Source organism: Lemur catta, chromosome 6, assembly GCF_020740605.2.
Source record: "Lemur catta isolate mLemCat1 chromosome 6, mLemCat1.pri, whole genome shotgun sequence".
NCBI lineage: Eukaryota > Metazoa > Chordata > Mammalia > Primates > Lemuridae > Lemur > Lemur catta.
This window is the reverse complement of record NC_059133.1, coordinates 69,022,788-69,043,165: the sequence shown is the minus strand read 5'-3', so window position 1 is coordinate 69,043,165 and position 20,378 is coordinate 69,022,788. Positions and strand designations below refer to the sequence as shown.

The 20,378-nt window shown below is 37.3% G+C and overlaps 1 protein-coding gene across 5 annotated transcripts in view; it reads right to left on the bottom strand.

Moving 5' to 3' along the window:
- DENND5B (DENN domain containing 5B) overlaps positions 1 to 20,378 on the bottom strand; it is a 164,852-nt gene that overhangs the window by 39,396 nt on the left and 105,078 nt on the right. For 3 of the 5 annotated variants that reach the window (XM_045554069.1, XM_045554066.1, XM_045554070.1), the window contains exons 4-7: positions 16,392 to 16,579; positions 9,880 to 10,416; positions 6,589 to 6,820; positions 1,926 to 2,076 (exon numbers count right to left, since the gene is read on the bottom strand). In XM_045554069.1, the coding sequence (XP_045410025.1) occupies positions 1,926 to 2,076; positions 6,589 to 6,820; positions 9,880 to 10,416; positions 16,392 to 16,579 (1,108 nt within the window). Of the gene's footprint in view, positions 1 to 1,925; positions 2,077 to 4,630; positions 4,715 to 6,588; positions 6,821 to 9,879; positions 10,417 to 16,391; positions 16,580 to 20,378 lie in introns of all 5 variants that reach the window. The other 2 variants (XM_045554065.1, XM_045554067.1) reach the window with 1 other exon arrangement.

Here is a 20,378-nt window from a genome sequence, read left to right as displayed (position 1 = left end):
AACAATTAGGTTACTTTATAAGAAAAAAATAAACTAATGACTAATCTGTTCTGATGGAAAATTCTCATAATTCTCATCCACTTCTGAAAAACAGGATACTGTAACTAGAATCATGATGTGTAAAGTTTGAACCCTCATAAGCATCAACATCTCTTTGCACATTTTTAAGTTCAGTGTTTACAAGCAGCAATAGCTCTTTTACTAGAGGGTGAAACCCCAAAAACTAAGGTAAGTAAGATAAAAATATCAGTCATTAAGGTCAGGCGTGGTGGCTTACGCCTGTAACTCTAGCACTCTGGGAGGCCAACGAGGGTAGATCGGGTAGATCGCTTGAGGTTAGGAATTTAAGACCAGCCTGAACAAGAGTGAGACCCAGTCTCTACTAAAAATAGAAAAAATTAGCTGGACGTGGTGGTGAGTGCCTGTAGTTCCAGCTACTCGGGAGGCTGAGGCAGGAGGATTGCTTGAGCCCAGGAGTTTGAGGTTGCAGTGAGCTAGGTTGATGCCATAGCACTCTAGTCCAAGCAACAGAGCAAGACTCTGTCTCAAAGAAAAAAAAAATTCAGTCATTAGTTATTGGCTTCTGTCTTGTAAGCAGAATTTTAATTCTAATAAACTTCCTCCCCAAGACTTTAGTATAAACTACAGCAGCCCTAGGAAACTAATACAGATAGTAAAAGTGTAATTTTTCTAAATTCCATTAGATAGGATTGAAACTGCCCTTCATAAAATAAAGGGCTGCAAGGTAGGAACTGTGGTAGGGGCCTGAATTCTGCAAAAGTGTATGCATAGTTAAAAAAATAACCAGCCATTGTTCCCTAGCTTGCTTTCTTATAATTGCTTACTACTCAGGAGTCACACAACTGGTGGTCGTAAGATTCATAGCTTTCTTTCTTTTTTTTTTTTTTTTTTTGAGACAGAGTCTCACTCTGTTCCCTGGGCTAGAGTGAGTGCTGTGGTGTCAGCCTAGCTCACAGCAACCTCAAACTCCTGGGCTCAGGTGATCCTTCTGCCTCAGCCTCCCGAGTAGCTGGGACTACAGGCATGCACCACCATGCCCGGCTAATTTTTTTGTATATATTTTAGTTGTTTGGCTAATTTCTTTCTATTTTTAGTAGAGACAGGGTCTCGCTCTTGCTCAGGCTGGTCTCGAACTCCTGAGTTCAAACGATCCGCCGGCCTCGGCCTCACAGAGTGCTAGGATTACAGGCGTGAGACACCGCGCCCAGTCTTCATAGCTTTCTTAATTGCTCTCATAGATAACATTACCATTGTGAAACCCAAGCCTGGTCTTTGAGATATCTTCTAGATTCTGCATTCCATGGACCAACTAACCCAACCAGGCCAGTGGCCCATACCAAGGAACTGACTCAACTAGTCTTATGACCCCCACCCATGAACTGACTCAGTGCAACATGATAATTTTTACATCCCCATGATTTCACCCCAACCCAGTCAGCAGTACCAATTCCCTAGCCCCTCCCCATGAGACCATCCTTTAAAAAACCTAGCCTCAGCTTCATGCCTGCAATCCTAGCACTTTGGGAGGCGGAGGCAGGAGGATAGCTTGAGCCCAGGAGTTTGAGACCAACCTGAGCAAGAGTGAGACTCTGTCAAAAAAAAAAAAAAAAAAAAAAGAACCCAGTTGGGTGGTAACAGGATTAGCATTATATTTAAACAGAGCCATTTAAAGTATGACTATTCCCAAATGTACTTTACTTGAAAAAGAAAAAGAAAATCTCCAGACTCTGGAATTTTTTTAAAATTAAAAGTGAAACACTCATTCAAATGCATTAATGCGGTCTTGAAAAAAGTAATGAGATAGATAAGATGTTTAACGGTTAAGCATTGTGCAACAGAATTGGAGAGCACCCCACCCTTCATTCATTCCTTCAACCAACCACTCAAGTGAAGAACATGCTTACTTGTTATTGGTTGGTCCAGTTGCCAAGACGTCGGACTGTAACTTTGGAAAGAACCCTTGCTCATATTTGCCTTGACCAATTTTCATATCAAGTAGATGTGGGTGGATTGCAGTGTGATCCATTTTCATTAGTCTCTGCTCAATTGATTGGGCTATAAATTAAATTTGTAACAAATTAGAGACATTTAATTGCTAAATCTTCAAAAATCATGCTTCCTCCACTCATACACTTACAGAGATCTCAGTCACTCTGACACTCTGATATAGATTTTTACAAAGACTCTTCAGAAATCAGTATAATGTAAGTATAAAAAAGGTTAATTTGGGGTAAATATTGGATGATTAATTTTCATGGTATCTTCTTCTGCCTTTGTCAAAAGCAGGGCAGCAGGGTTGAAAAACATCCATAATTCAATATTTATAGTTTCCCTTAAGTGGGAATATTCTTACATGAAAATATGGTTTTAAGTACAACATTAGGCTTGGTGCAGTGGCTCATGCCTGTAATCCTAGCACTCTGGGAGGCCGAGGTGAGAGGATCACTTGAGGTCAGGGTTAAAGACCAGCCTGAGCAAGAGCAAGACGCCATCTCCATCAAAAATAGAAAAAAATTAGCCAGGCATAGTGGCGTGCCTGTAGTCCCAGCAACTCAGGAGGCTGAGGTAGGAGTATCTCTTGAGCCCAGGAGTTGGCAGTTGCAGTGAGCTATGATGACACTGCTGCATTCTACCCTGGGTGAAGAAGTGAGACTCTGTCTCAAAAAGAAAAAACAAAAATACAACATTAAAGAAAATGATGACAAAATATTTTTCTTCAGCTGAAAGACAATGTAAAGGGAAGGAAGAAGCAAACACAGTAGCCTTATTGTTTTATTTCCTTGTGCAAAGACCTATTAAATAGTCATGGTTTTCCATCTGTAAAACAAAGAACTGTGTTAGCAACAGTCACATTCCCATTAGTAGGAGTCATTTAGGAGTGTTTATTAGATCTAGAGGGTAATACAGAGAAAAGTCAAAGAAGTCAAATAAGCAGGCATTTAGAAAATGTCCAGAGGATAAGACACTGGCCTCTTCAAGAATAAAATAGGTCAAAGTTAAAAGGATTACTCAACATTTCTATTTTAAAACCACTTAAAGTAAGGGATGTTGGAGATGTCTCAAAGATCCAAGAAATAGTGATCTATTAATATTTCTCGCCTGAAAAAAAAAACCCAAATGTTTTTGTCAACTGGATAGTCAAGAGAAAATACAATATTTGAAAAGAAAGCCTAGGTTTCCAATCCTTTGCATAGAGATTACTAAAACAAGAACAAGCAATAATTGTGCCTGTGTGATAAATAGGAGCTGCTAATCTTTTGACTTAGAAGAGGTGCCTTTGTAAATATTTCACAGAGTCAGTTTATTTTGCCCCTTTTTAATACTAGTAGATTGAGTCCTGCTGGTTATTCCCCATACACATACTAAAGCTTTTCTGGAGAAGAGGTGTCTGTCCGGGTTCTCCACTCTTGTAAAAAGAACATGCTTAGGCCGGGTGCGGTGGCTCATGCCTGTAATCCTAGCACTTGGGAGGCCAAGGCAGGCAGATCGTTTGAGCTCAGGAGTTCGAGACCAGCCTGAGCAAGAGCAAGATCCCATCTCTACTACTAAAAAAATAGAAAGAAATTAGCTGGACAACTAAAAATATATAGAAAAAATTAGCTGGGCATAGGTGGCACATGCCTGTAGTCCCAGCTACTTGGGAGGCTGAGGCAGTAGGATTGCTTGAGCCCAGGAGTTTGAGGTTGCTGTGAGCTAGGCTGATGCCACGGCACTCTAGCCTGGGCAACAGAGTGAGACTCTGCCTGAAAAAAATAAAAATAAAAATAACATGCTTAATGCCATTTTTACATCAGATTATAAAATGGAAAGCCAGTTATTTGTGATTGATAGTAAGTAGCACTAACTGATGCTTTATGGAAGTTACTACTGCTCCCTATGACTTAAACTTCAAATTTTAGATATAAACTTTAAGCGTCCCTAATGTTCCCTCATAACTCATATGAATTTATCCAAAATCTTCTTGAATTTCATTATATTTTTAATGTGTAACTTGTAACTTCTCTTGAAACACAGTCCATATGTTCTATGCTGGGCAAAATATGCATGGCAAAAGGATGTCGTATTTTAATGTGAAATGATATTTAACTTTTAACAATGCCCACAGGCTTTCCACGACTCTATACTTTCTATGCTGTGCAACATTTATAAAACATAATTAATGGATAGTTTAGGCAAAATAATGCCTAGATTCATGGCATGAATTCTCTGAAGTCCCTGCCAATTTTATATTCCATGAAATACCACAAAATTCCATCTCTGCCAATGGATGCTTCTATCTTCATGAAAGGGGAGAAAAAAAAGGAAGTGTAGCTTCAGTTTTTCCATTGAATTTAAAATGACAGAAATTCATCTGATATTGAGTTGTTCTCCTTTACTTGAGAAGTTTTAGAAACAAAAACCATGATTCACTCCAGGGTTTATACTGAAAACTGCCACAAGGAGCACAATACAATGCTATTTTTCAGTGATTATACCACCAGTGACTATTGAACATTCAGAAATTATTAAATGCCTGCTTTGAAAGGTCAGGGGTCTATTGTTAGATTTTCAAGGGTTTGTGCCAATATTCATCTGCCGTGATTGGTAAGGAAAAAGAAAACTGTATTACTATCAACTTGTCTTTCTGCACAGAAATCGTGAGGTTCTGGTGCCACAATATCAACAGCAGACAGCCTGTGCCTAAAGAGTTCACCTGTAAATCAAAATTCTTCTTGGTTAGAGGTAAAACAAAAGCAAAAGCACAACAAAAGAAAAAAACAATATACAATAAAAATCCAACATCGACAATACTCCAATCTCTATAGCTTTTTTTGTGGGAGAAGACAAATTTATCTGTTAAAAGAAATACCTGCATCATTTGTGATGGGCAGACATAGCCACATTCAGCTGCCTCCTTTTCTCTTTTTAAAAAAATTCTTGGTAAATTAAGTTCCTGGAAGACTAATGCTTTAGCCTAATCTCATTTTCATATATTTTAAATCCACAATGGTACATTTTCAAAAGAGTATTATAATATCTGTGATGACTGTGGGAGTGCCAAACTCTCTCAGAGGCTGAAAGGAAATCTATCTAATTGGAAAGACTTTCAGGAAGCACATAAATTAAGGAATCAGTGTTTAGCTCCATTTAAAAAATTCTGTCAGGAAGGGAGAAATGAAAATTTCCCAACAAGGCATTATACTATTCACAAGGCTATTAAAGCACTGGAAGTCATATTATTCTCTGAATAAACACAGACAATTTCACTTATTCTACCTTCTCAATTTCCAGAAACACAGAGGTAATTGCCACTTCCTGAAGGGGCTCTACCCTTATACTGGGGAATGCAACAGGGTGAAGTTTCAGAGATCTCTACTGCTACATAAAAGGTATCATTTACATACTTCCTTCCTTAAATATGCTAAAACTACAGCATCACCACTCCTGATTTTGATCTATTTAAGTAAAGTAGGAAAGGCAAGCAAGAAAGCAAGGCAGAGCAAAGAAACTCCACATTTGCTGCTTCCTTTTTTTCTGGTGGAAAAGTTGCTCTCAAATAGCTCCTACATTTGAAGGAAAAGAAATAAAAGGAAGGGGCACACAGGTAGTAGGTATCTGTCTATTTGGGAAAGAATGGGTTAGGAACCAGGCATAAATGTATAAAATTGTGATACATTTTATACACAAATGTATAAAATCGTGTACATACTGGTACATTTTACATATTTCTTTATTTAATGGAATGGCTAACACGGTATTAAGGCTTCCAATCACTAGCTATGCAACAATAGGCAAGTTACTTAACCTCTCAGTATTCTCAACTGTTAAGAGGAAGACAGTAATAAAACAAAATAAAAATAAGTGTGCCTCTTTTCTCTCGTTGTTAAAAGCAAATGCAAAAATGCATGAAAAACACCTGGTTATATAAGGACTGGCACACAGTACTGTGTCAATGTTGGCTATTAATGTGATTATTTATTTAAAGAACTATTTTATTATTATTTAAAGAACCTTGACACAGACTGGCCAAGATTCATAATTCTCTGACTAAGGGAAAAACTGGTGTCAGAGTTGGGAGAACCTCTAATTCGAATGCAAGAATCCAGAGATTTAATTTCAGTAAGTGAAGCCATTATAATTAATGGCTCTACTAAAGTAAATATACTGTTTTAGTTACATAAATTAAGAAGCACCTCAGATGTGCTAATATTTTAAATTACTACCTCTTTTCTTGGATAAAGAAAAAAGAGGAGAGAGGTAAAAAAGAAACATAGTGGCAAGATAGAAATAAACATTTTTTTCATTAAGGCAATAAAGAGAATAAAACAAAATACATAGCAAACTTTTAGTTATAGTCAATTCAATTTATTATTGCTTTTCCTTTTCTGACTAAGGGAAGAGGAATGTCAGCTAGGAATGGGGACTTATAGAAAAAGAGAGAAAATTGTATTAAGCACTTCTTGCTATATAGCACCAGGATTAGCCATGAAGTCTATAACTGAAAATTAATTTTGTGGCATATAAGGCCAACAATATGTGAAAATAAATGATCATGAATTTTAATTTTAAAAGGCATGGCAAACGTACCTGCTTCTTTTAAAGTGCTACATTTCTGATATATAGATGTCCGCAGGGTGGGTGCCCTTACATTATACAGCCTCATCTTCTCAATCCGAGAGTCAAAGACCCGAAGCAAAGGATCTTTCTCTTCCCACTGAGACATAATTTTATTATCAATAAAGGTGGCAAACATCTGTGTTTCAATGAAGCGTGAAAGAAATGGCAGGTAAGGCTCAGGCTGGTCAGACAGAAAGGAAGCCTGTAATGAGATAATTAGGAAATCATTAGTGCAAAGAGACCATTTCAGTATTACATGATAAGCCTGAAAATTATGTTGCTAAGGTCATTTGTTTTAAATCTTGTAACACACAAAACTGACACTTGAAATTCAAAAACCCTTAAAAATCTACTCCTTTATTCTTCTAAATTCATAGAATTTAGGTCACTTGGGTCTTTAGCACTGATCTTACCTTACAGAACTGACTTACATTCTGATCCTTGTGACCATTAAGTAGAGAAGAGGGCATCATTAATGAAAGATGGTAGATAAGTTGCTATACAGTTGTCAATCACCCACTTCACTTACCATTTTGATCCCTTTCTCCAGTGAGCTGGAATTTCTTCTGATCTCTATTCCTAGCCTATGCAATGTACCCCTAAGCTATAACTCGGGGAGATGATTAATTGATACAGTAATGATATATACATTAGCAATAACCTTAAAAACTACAACATGGAATTTGTGCTTATGGGTGAAATCTTTTTGTTCTTCAAGTGGACGTTTTTCTAGGCTGTGTGAGTGTTAACTCAAGATCAAACTCCTTCCAGGCCTGCGCTGATCCAACAGTCTGGGCCTTAACAACTAAAAACAGCATTGCCTGGAAGCTGGGTGTGGTGGTGAGTGCCTGTAGTCCCAGTTATTCAGGAAGTTGAGGTGGGAGGACTGCTTGAGTCCAGAAGTTCAAGACCAGCCTGGGCAACATAGAGAGACCCTGTTTCAAAAAACAAAACAAAACAAAAACAAAAAAAGCACTGCCTCAAAAACCATCAGAAGCAATCCTTTGGGGAAAACATACAAGTTGTACATCTTGTTGTAAGCTTGTCTGATGCATGAAATGGTTCAGTACATTATAATCAGTTCCTAATCCAAAGTGTTCAATTTTTCTGTTGTTCTTCAGGTCTATGTGTATATAGGAATTCTAGTCTCAACTTCTAGCTGAAATTTAGGAGTGAATTACTCTTTTGGTTGCTGGGTTGATTTTGCTTTTCATTCTTTTGAACAGATGCAATACGGAAGAAGCCAGAAGGGGAAAGACAGAAGAGTAAGTTCTGATATGAAGTTACCTTTCTAATACTCATCAGCTTCTTCCTAGCATATTTATCTTTCACTCTTTTTTTTTTTTTTTTTTTTGAGACAGAGTCTTGCTCTGTTGCCTAGGCTGATGTACAGTGGCATCATCATGGTTCATTGCAACCTCAAACTCCTGGGCTCCAGTGATCTTCTTGGCTCAGCCTCCCTAGTAGTTGGGACTACAGGTGTACACCACTACACCTGGCTAATTTTTCTATTTTTTGTAGAGACGGGGTCTCACTCTTGCTCACCCTGGTCTCAAACTCCTGGCCTCAAGCAATCCTCCTGCCTTGGCCTTCCAAAGTGCCAGGATTACAGGTGTGAGCAACTACACCTGGCCCATATTTATCTTTCATTCTGAAATTTAGGAGGCCTTTTAAAACCTCCTTACAGAAACCCACTTGCTGAATTTAAGTACTTCCATAGCACAGATGTTTATACATAAATCCACATAACCAGAGAAAAGATTCACAGTCATCTCTAGAAATCAGTTCAACTACTCAAAAGGCATTTTATAGATGAACATTAATTTTACTTTTTATAGATAAATGGCCTTGTTTTTTTTAAAATGGGCCAAATATCCGGCTTTTGATGTTCAGACCCTCAAGGACTACAACATTTAAGGTCAACAAAGACTTGGCTTGTAGGACCAGTATGTCCTACAAATATCCCTAGTGATAAATGAGATGATTATAAGCTTTCCGGAATCCAACGTTAAACTTCCATTTCTTTAGGGGTTATATAAAAAGAATTCCATTTATAGTTTGAAGCTACATAAAGATTAAGGAAGAAGAAAATATTTAAATAAGAATTTAAATAAGAATTTGAATTGCCCTAGGGATAAACCATGGATGTGCACAGACTTCCAAGCTGGATAGGAAGAAGTGTGGAGAATGGTTAAGCTTAATGAGAAAGGAACCTAAGAACAGGAATACATTTGGAGGAGTTAAGCCTTCTTAATATTAAAGAAGTTTTCTCAAACATAAAGTATAATATATCAGAACTTAAGTGTTCAACATAGTATGTTATCTTCCATCAGAAAAAAATTCTGATGAAATCATAAATTATCTTTTATACTATGCACCTTTACACAGATTTTTAATTACTACTATTTGTCAGATGTTCCAAGATTGTAGATTAGTTCCTTGAAGTGTATCAGCCCCTTTGGGAGGCCTTTCATGACACAAAGATGGCACTTAGCAAAAGCCATGATTCATTCCAACAGCAGTGTTATGTCTCGGCAATCACAGAGGCAGGGGACTAAACCGTACCCTGGTGACCTAAAAAAGCTAATGTACATCCATCCCTAAGTGCTTTTGTTTGAAAAAAAGATCTGGGGGAATAGGTGAAGAAAATCTGGCAGAAGAATATAGTAAACTTCAAAAAGAAGCTAAAGCTGGTGTCATTTTCTGTCTTCTCTTTCCAAAAACTTTGGAAGAGTCTTAGACTTACAGTCATAAAACCCAATTTCATTACTCTTTTTCTCTTTTGATCCTAGAATGAGATCAAAATTTGGCTTTTGAAACTAAACTGTTACCTTTACATGGACAAACTGTGACTTCCTTATAGAATGAAGACTAAGTAAATGAATAAGGATTTTTTAGAAAAGGAATAGGCCTCTCATTTAACTGGACTTGATCATAAAATAAAAGTAAATATAACCCTTACAAGGTCGGTGTCAACAGATTTGAAAAACCTGTGAAATTTAACAGTTTCTATAATTGAAGCATCATCAAAATACAGAAAATTTTAAAATGAGGTTATAGATAATATGTAATTTAATGACCAGCTTAATAAGCTAGTTCATTTGTTTTCTTGTGAAATTATCTTATCTAGTGTAAAATACTGGTAAAGAAAAGTTCTTAATGGGATGGAAGAGAAGAAAACTCCTTGTTTAAAAAAGGTTAACAAAATCAATAATGTAGCCCATTAACCACCATAAAAAGGGAAACTCTGATTCTTTTTACTTTGTCAAAGTTCTGCATTTGTTCCCGGTTGGTCAGCCAGGATTCCATGTCCTGGGCAGCTTGAATCACAAATGCTTCATAATCTGCAAACATCTGTGTAAAGCGGTTAGCAAAGACCTCTCGGAGCTGCACATTGAGCTGGTAGTCCCTCAGTTCTGCCTCTTCACATTGCAGTTTTAAATCCTTGTCTTTTTCACCCAGAGAAGCAGGGAGATCCATTTTTTCCACAGCCACACCCGTCCGTTTGGCCAGAGCCTGCAGACGTGCTATGGTTTCATTGCCCTTCAGTAACTCATACATGCTGATGCTATTAGTAGAGACATTGCCATTCTTTTTGTCATTAACCAAGTCTTTCAGGACTAGATTCTTCAGTTTGGTGGCACTCTCACTGCAATGTAGGCTGCCCTCAGGAGGGATCCCAAATTGAAGAAGAACTTCAGACAGCTCCTGGATAAAATCTACTTTATTGGGGAACTGTGGAAATTCTTCAGGCAACTCAATAAAATGGTTGTCAATATCCACGAAACACAAATTAGCCTGAAAGAAAAAAGAAATACAAAGGCTTAAAATAAAGGAATTTTATGTTCTAAAATATTCCTGCCAACTATTACAAACAAAATCATAGATTTCACTGCCTTTTATGTTAACCTTCTCAAAGTTCAGAATTTTTTACTCTTTAAGAATAATTTCTTTTGCCAGCATTTTACCCTATGTGAATATTTTATACCGTATTTAATATATATAAATAATTTTCTCTGGGTCTCAGCAATTTATTATCATCTAAACATGATTCTCTAACACTTAGGAATGCCTAATAGATGATACTGTTTATGGTATAATGCTCACTCAATGAGCCTGAACTTTCTTTGCCATTCCACTGCTCTAACAAAATATGTAATTTGGAATTCACAATAATTGTTAAAAATTAGCAGCTGTAGTACCCCAAAATAGGATGCAATTGGCAAAGATCAATCCAATTCACAGATAATCCACAAATTTTTACTTTACCTCAAATTAGCTAAACCTCCTGGACAGCAAAACCATTTAAGAGGTCACTAGACAAAAAGCAGGAGGCAGAGAGAGGTGCTGAAGGCAAGTGCTTCAATAAGTACAAATGATTAACCCTTGAATAATTAAGAGTTGTCTCAGAAAATATTTTTGAGTTGAGAAAAAGAGGTAACAGAAATCAGAGCAAATTTTTTTTCAGTTTGCTTACACTCCAGATTTCAAATTTATTTTGAAGAAAAAGGCTTTTAAATATTTTTCAAGTACATATAGAAAATTCAAGAGGCCAAGCATCTGCATAAAATTCTCATTGTCCCTCAGGTACCTGATTGCAGTAGGCTCCAAATGGTACTTTACCTTTACCATCCATATTCTCTCAATCAGAACTAGGTTGTCAGCGAAAAAGAAGACTGTGCTCCTAGAAACCCCACGTTTCTCTCCCTGTCTCCCCCACTCCCAGGTCACCAAGGAGAGCATTCATACTGTCCTTCTGATCCGGAATGGCAAGGCAAGGTGAAAGGTGAAAGCAAAGGTAGTTTTTTTCTCTTTTGATCCCTACTCTTCATGTCAGATGCCAATGAGCCAGAAGTACAGTGAAGTTACAAATTAAGCTGAATAAAAACTCAAGATTTCCTCTCAAAGTCAAATAATCAACCATGATTCCTACAGCCTGACACAACCTTTGAATCCAGCCCTTTAATTCTGCAGATGACGAAATTGAGGCCCAAGAAATTAGCTGACTTCTTGGCACCTGCTCCTGACATGCATCCTCAGTCTGGCGGCCTATGGCATCCCCCCTTCCCCCATTTTTCCTCATCTCTGTTGTCAGTAACTTTCTCTAAATAAACTTAAGAGCTGAAAAGACACCTCTTGCTGAAGACAGTAGTGCTGTCTACAGCTTTCTTTAAATTCATATATTTATATATGTCTTCAGTCTCAAGATACATTGCAAGGTTTAATGGGAGAAAGTAGGTCATCATAATTCAAATGGATAATTCATTATCTTTAAAAATGGAAGAAAAAAATTGACTAACTTTCTAATATAAATGTTAACCAGTAATCTCCCAGCACTTAGATTTTGTATTGTCCCCTTCATTAATGACTTTTGCTATCCTTTTCTATCCCTTTCCTCCTCCATGAAAAAAGAAAATGATACATTTTCTGAAATTAAAGCTTGTTATGCTCATGAAATCATTGCCGAGCTGCCAGTATATTGCAAGGTGGGAGTTCCAGAACCACAGCCACTGGTCTGTCTCTATGATCCCACACAAGTCTCTCATACTCTCCTGTATCTGCTTAGAAGGGTTCAAGTTGGGGCTTTGATTACCACAAAGCAGAAATAGGATGTACAAACTTGTATTATGCAAATTTACTAAAGAAAACCAAAAAGTCCTTTCTCTAAAACAAAGAAGAACTCTGTACGATAGGGCGTTCTGATATGTTGGTTCCTCACTTTTAACACCATCGAATTTTTTTCCCTTTTTTTATGAGACGCGGAGTCTGTCTGTCACTGGACTAGAGTGCAGTGGTGTCATCATAGCTCATTGCAACCTCCAACTCCTAGGCTCAAGGGATCCTCCTGCCTCAGCCTCCAGGGTAGCTGGGACTACAGGTGTGCACCACCACACCCCGCTAAGTTGTCTATTTTTTGTAGAGATGGGATCTTGCTCTTGCTTAGGCTGGTCTCAAACTCCTGACCCTCAAGCGATCCTCCTGCCTTGGCCTCCCAGAGTGCTAGGATTACAGGCATGAGCCACCACGCCCAGCCTAACACCACTGAATTTTAAAAATTGTATCTATCAGAAGAGCTCAAGTATTACATACATGATAACAAATTTACTCAATACCTCAATCTGACATTGTTTTAGGACTAAGTATTTCTACCATTTCAACACTGCCCATAAGCCTTCACAATGTGTAATTACTTCCAATTAAAAACAACAAAAATTCTATCAAAACAAGAGAACAAGGGCTTAATTATCTCTTCTGTCATGAAGCCTTCCTTTATCCCTACCCTAAAAGGTATTCTGATCTCCTCTGTACAGTCCCTGTATATTCTCTGTTCATTCACTCCTTTTATTTTCTTAAACCTGTGTTATTGATGTTTGTAAATGACTTTTTTGGAAAGCAGAAATTACCTCTTATTTTTATCTTGATATGTCCCATTGTATACTACACAAATGGTGTATAAGACAATTGGTGAATGAAAGAATAGGCTCTGAGGAGATAGTCATTTTGGGGAAATCCTAAAACTGTAGGCAGGAACAGCAAGTATTCAGGAATATGAGTCTAAGGCAGCTCTCTTCATGCTCAGTGATGATCTAGCTTCTCAGTGTCTTAAGTTATGCCAGTGTGAGGGTAAGCCAGAGGAGAACATGTAAACTATTCCCTCAGAATCTCAGGGCAAGATGTGACAAAAAGTGGCAAAAGCAGTTCTGTTTCAGTTTTTCTCTTTTTTGTCTGCTTCTCACTGTAAAGATGAGTAAGAATCGTAGCAAGTGAGGTACCACCCTAGACAATTATTCTTCAGTGCCATGTCCTTCCACCCCCATTCTTACTAATCCACTCCCTAAAAAGCAGTATTGCAAATGGCTACTTGTGGCTTTATCATTTTGGAATCACGGGGATAGTGAGTGGGTGGTTAATTATGTAGTTATATTAGCTGTCTGTAACAACCAAAATCATACCTTCTTAAAATAATCATTTTACAAACTTGTCATTTTTATAATTATTTTTAGAAGACTTGACACTATTTTTAGCCATTATTTTATTTTAGAGTTTTCAAGGAAAGAGAGAGGGAAGTATATTACGAGTGAGTACATTTAAGCCATTTTTTTAAATGCTTTTTTTTTTTTTTTGGAGACAGAGTCTCATTCTGTTGCCTGGGCTAGAGTGTTGTGGCGTCAGCCTAGCTCACAGTAACCTCAAACTCCTGGTCTCAAGCAATCCTACTGCCTCAGCCTCCCGAGTAGCTGGGACTACAGGCACGCGCCACCATGCCTGGCCAATTTTTTCTATATATTTTTAGTTGTCCGGTTAATTTGTTTCTATTTTTTAGTAGAGACAGGGTCTCGCTCTTGCTCAGACTGGTCTCGAACTCCTGACCTCGAGCGATCCTCCCGCCTAGGCCTCCCAGAGTGCTAGGATTACAGGCATGAGCTACCCGCCCGGCCTTAAACACTTTTCATATCCACTTCCTCCCAAAAATGACGTGAAGCAGATTATTTCATCTCATTATAAAATGATACCAGAGTGAAGTGTTATACTGTTTCCCTTTTATTCTAAAACAACGATGCACTAATTTATAGTTTTTACACAGAGGCAGTGCTATTTTTCACAGCTGATTCAGGTTATTTCATATTCTACTCTATAAATAGATGAGTATGTGTATTTATTAAACAGTGCAGTGTTAACTCATCACTGAAAAATCAGAAAAATCACAGACATTACTGCAAGAGCTTTTAGAATCCTTAAGTTTATCTTTAGGATTAGAGGATATACACAGAGACAGAAAAATTTCCTAAATACATATATATCAAGGTGGCATTTAAGAATTTCTCAACATTATAATACTTATGCAAAAATGGAAAGACAATAGTCACACATCTAAATGAACTATTTTATATCACTTGATTAACACAAAAAATAGATAACATATTCAACAAGAAACTAAAACATGTCATTGTTTAAGCTTTCAAAACAAAATGCATTTGGCTAGTCTACTTCTTTTTCCTTGGAGATTTAAAGGATTTACTTCTTTGAGCCAATAAAATACTAGATCAATTTAATAAAAGAGAAAAGAAGAAAATTCAAAGAATAGAGAAAAGAGGTAAAATAGGGAGGAAAATGCAGAAAACATGCATATGCCCAAAAAGAACACATCAGCTTGCACGTATACTTTATATGATCTGCATCTAGCTATTTTTTCCTAAACAAAACTGTTAATTTTTTTTGGGAAACAGTCATTAGAAGTAAGTAATAGATGATTACAGACAGAAATCATTACCTGGTAAAAATGACCATGGCTTAATGTGTTATTTTAAATACACTTATTAAAATGAGAATCTCTATGGGAAATAAGAACAAATAAAAGTGAAGCTCAGGGGCCAGTCACCGTGGCTTACACCTATAATCCTACCGCTTTGGGAGGCTGCAGTAGGACAACTGCTTGAGGCCAGTTTGAGACCAGCCTCAGCAACATAGCAAGACTCCATCTCTACAAAATAATAGAAAAGTTAGCCAGGAGTGGTGGTGCACACCTATAGTCCCAGCTACTTGGGAGGCTGCAGGAGGACTGCTTGAGCCCAGGAGTTTGAGGTTGCAGTGAACTATCATGATGCCACTGCACTCTAGCCCAGGTGACAAAAAAAAAAAAAAAGAGTGAAGCTCAGCCTGAGAGATTTTATTAAGAAAAGTGCTAATATCTAGTAATATAATGTAATTAACCATTTTAGGTTTTTTACTAGGTCGTAGCACTCTCATCAATATTTCATTTCAAAGGCTTTTATATTCTAATTCTGAGTACCATTAAAAATAGCTAAAAATTAGAGGCCAGGTGTGGTGGCTCATACCTGTAATCCTAGTACTTTGGGAGGCCGAGATGGGAGGATTGCTTGAAGCCAGGAGTTTAAGATCAGCCTGAACAACAGTGAGACTCATCTCTACAAAAAAACTAGGAAAATTAGCTGGGCATGGCGGCACATGCTTATAGTTCCAGCAACTTGGGAGGCTGAGGCAGGAGGATTGCCTGAGCCCAGGGATTTGAGGTTGCAGTAAGCTATGATCCCGCCACTGCACTCTGGCCCAGGCAAATGAGACCCCACCTCATTCATACATACATAAATAAATATAAAAATTACATTAAAAATGTTTTCAAGAACTCTTGTTTATTTTCTTCCTAAATAACATTCGAAAATACAAGACACCAAAAATATAGTAAGCTTAAGGAGTCATAAAAGCAAGGGGTTAAAATTTTCATCTCAACCACCAAGTCAAGTTGATATTTAGAACAGGTTGATAACTGGCCTTATGTCTGAAAACACAGAATACTAAAGTATTTGATATTTTCCATTATAACTAGTTTGTTGAAAGATGTTGCTTTTCATTTGATAGAAGTCAAAAATCAAATTCACCTCAATTAATATAATGATTTTAAAGGATGTTGAAAAATGAGCTGTACTACTTAAAAACAAAATTTATAACATGATGAAAAGAAATGAAATGTTATTACAATAATAAAGGAAAGATCATGCTACTATTATTTCATCTTCACAAACATATAGTTGTGAAAATCTGCCATTGTCCTGTTTGAACAATGTTTAATTAATGACTATGTGGTAGTGACCATTAGGAGTCACACTCTGCGTTCTTTGGCCCAGGCTCTCTACTTGGGGGAGTGAGGGGAGTTAAAGAGACACAAGTTGTGCAAAGACAATGCTATCTAACAAAAGTAGCCTTGACCTAAATCAACAAACAGCAAATGCTTCATCATTCATTTTAAGTTTTACCTCTTGAGGAAGTTCTAGTTTAGAACGGTCAGTTCCTTCTTTTGACTGAAGGCCCATCAGATAAGGGACAGGAGCATCAAGAAAATGTAGCAGAGAAGCAGGGAGGATGGGAACATAAACATGCTGCCACTGAAATGGGAACAAAAGTGTGGTGATGCCTTCCGCCACAGTCATCAGGCGTTGATAATCTGCACAGAACAAGGAAAAACGGAGGGGAAGAGTCCAAGTAAAAACAATCACTGCAATAAGCTTGAAAATATCAATTTCAAGAAAAAAAAGTTCTGTGTTAAAAATAAATGTTTATGATCATGCAGAAAATAGGTCAGTTCTATTCTACCATAATTAGAGAATATTAAATCGTTTCATTTGAATGTTTTTAAGGGGCTGTGGGTAGGTGGGAAACATCATCACACTCTTTACTTCTTAAAATTACTGGTACGTGAATTTACATTCCCTTAAAGTGTGGAGGAATCAAGAACTAATAAAGTTGCTCTTGGCACTTATCCCATCAAAAATGTGCAAGATACAGTGTATTGCTATTGATCAGTTTTATATACACGCACACTTACACAATCTCCAATTCAGAGGTTCTTTCTTTCTTGTACAGTATATATGATCAGGGCTATAGCCTTTGGTTAGCTGATTATATTTATTTTAGCACTCATTTTATGGGTACAAGAAATCAAACATATGCATTCACAGTCACACTTCCTACATGTAACCCCTAACTGCAGAACTATCACATCTAGGGATAAAGTGAGTTATCGGAAAATTAAAGATTAGTTTTTTCATTGTGTTTTGTTTATATGAACTAATTTATCAAAACTAAAAACTACAACATTAAAGTGGTCTTTTAAATAATTCTGCCATGGATGTTTTATATTAATACTTACATATGTCTACAATCCTTTTTTTTACAATCCTTATTTAAACCTTTGGAGGCAGCCATGCTTTTAGAATTCAGATTTTTTAATTTAGAAAAGTAATATGGTACATATACCACATGTATGAACTGTCTAGAGCAGTACTCTATAATCAAATACATTAACATTTCTGTAGCAAACCATTTGAGTGTCTCTGTAGGACAGATAATCTAAGAATATGAATAGGATCACCTTGGTTCAGGTCTGGTTTCATTGACAAATGAATTACAAAAACAGGTTTGATTTTCAGTATTTTTTGGATTTGAGAATTGAAGATAAGGGATTATAGGCTTGTAATAATCTGTTTACAGAATTCGTTGTGTACAAATATAGTAAAATCTGAGGAAGACTTTGGGGGAATATTTTTAAAAAGTTTAAGGAAAATGATCAGATGTTGCTTGGTTTACATCAACTCAAAGAACACTTGACCAAGCACAAAAAAAATGTTTTCCATTTAAAATTTTTTGTGTCATTTTGTTACTTATTTATTTATTTATTTTTTGAGACAGAGTCTCACTCTGTCACCTAGGCCGGAATACAGTGGTCCAGCCATAGGTCACTGTAACCTCAAATACCTGGGCTCAAACAATCCTCCTGTCTCAGCCTTCCAAGTAGCTGGGACTACAGGTGCAGGCCACCATGTCCAGCTAATTTTTCTATTTTTTTTTGTAGAGATGGGATCTTGCTATGTTGTCCAGGCTGGTTTTGAACTCTTGGCCTCAAGATCCTCCCACCTTGGCCTCCCAAAGTGCTGAGATTACAGGTATGAGCCACCACATCCACCCTCGTTTTATAATTTTTTTTTGTTGTTGAGATAAGGTCTTACTCTGTTGTCCAGCCTGGAGTGCTGTGGCATCAGCCTAGCTTACAGCAACCTCAAACTCCTGGGCTCAAGCAATCCTCCTGCCTCAGCCTCCTGAGAAGCTGGGATTACAGGCATGCACCACCATGCCCAGCTAATTTTTTCTATATATTTTTAGTTGCCCAGCTAATTTCTTTCTATTTTTAGTAGAGACAGTGTCTCGCTGTTGCTCAGGCTGGTCTCGAACTCCTGAGCTCAAACAATTCACCTGCCTCGGCCCCCCAGAGTGCTAGGATTACAGGCACGAGCCACTGCTCCCGGCCTATAATTTTTAAATGCCTTTAATAGTTTATAATGGGATTTTGGTAATGAATCATCAGCTATCCACAACCCAGGTGTACTTAAAATTTTCCTTATTTCACTATAAAATTTTAGGCGAAAAGTTGTTTACAGGAAACTTCTAAAACAAATATCAGGTGGCCTGAAGGGTAGGGGGTCAGTGATATGAGCACAAAGAGCTGACCCAGTGGCCTGGGGTGGGGACACACACATACACAGAGCTTCAGCTGAGACCCACAGAAGCTGGGCTGAGACAACTGGTACTCTCTGTGGAGGAGAGGGGGGTAGTAGTCAAAGGAGATCAGATAATCAGTTACCTACAATTCTCCTAGAATCAGGCAGAGATGTATGAACTGTAGTATATGAGGGTCTTTTAGCACAGGGATTGGGGTGGGCACAGGAACCTGACTGAAACCTCTGGAGTCTGTTGGATGGCTCCTAGAAACTGGGCTGTTGTCAGAACTAACCGCAGTTCTGCACTATCACGGGATTCCATCATGGCACTCGCCCCATGGTACTATCTCTCCTCCACTGTGGGCTCCCTCAGGGCAGAGTGGTATCCATTTTCTCTGATTTTGCCCATAAAGCACAGGGCCTAGCTCATAGCCAGTGCTGACTAAAATTTACTGATGTTACTAAATGCTACATTGTTCTCCTCTAATCCTAACAGAATTCAATTCAACAGAATCCTAACAAAATACAAACAAACAAACAAAAAAATCAAGAGTAGGAAGACAGACTGATAACTAACTATAAAAAGACCAAATCCAAAGTGCCCTTAGATTCTACTCTGTGCCCTCCATTTCAACCAAGGATTGGAGTCTTTTTTGTTTTTGTAACCTCAGTATTTGGCATAGTATCTGGCATATAATAGAGGCTCAAATAATATTTTTGAATAAATAAATGAATTAGTAGGATAAGAATATATAATTTTGTGGGATATCCATAACTTAAATAGACATGCTTAGATTTTTGTCCAATGAGATTAAAGAACCACTAATTTTTCAGTAGGAGAAAATCGTTAACTACTCAAACAAGAAACTGTTCACTGAAATATTACATTTCTTGGGAGATTCTATATGAATCCCTATATGAATATATTCAGTTAATTATGTGCATGCCCAGGCACATTATAAGAAAAATCCAAATATCCATTTACTAAGCCATGGTTATTATTCATCATGTAGAGAATTGTTACCCTGTGACTCATTCTAATTATGCATTAGTAGACCTTATAGGGATCAGAACTCTTAGAAATGAAAATCACATTTTAACATTTTAGCCCTTCTACATTAAAATGTAAATTTTTTTTTTTTTTTTTAGAAACAGGATCCACTGTATGTTGCCCAGGCTAGAGTGCAGTGTCTGTTCACAGGTTTAATCATAGTCCATTACAGCCTGGAATTCCAGGGCTTAGGTGATCCTCCTGCCTTAGCCTCCCGAGTAGCTGGGACAACACGTACACCCAACTAAAAAAGTAATGATCTTAACAATGAAATATATTACAGATGTCCCAAGACCCTTCAGAGTAGGAAAAGATGCTCAGGAAGCTTCCACAGCTTTCTGGAAGTGACCAAAGAATGAAAAAATTCAGTGTTGTTCCACCAGGAAGATATATTCCACACATCACTCCTGAAGTTTGAGAACAGAGTCTACTGAAAACTGAGAAGAAAAAATATAACTTCATATTCACTTCATTTAAATATTTTGTGATTTGATCATATTAAAAATGTACAGTATGTCCTCCGTAGGTGAGCTATTACAAAGATAACTTGACTGCTCCTGTCTATATTTGCTAACTTTTGAAAATTGTTATTAGTTTTACTATGGGTTTTTATGGAGTTTTATTGTCACAAAAATAGTTCCAAAAACTATTATCAGGGTTTTTGGGGCGAGGTACTGTTAATTAAAGATTAGTTTTCT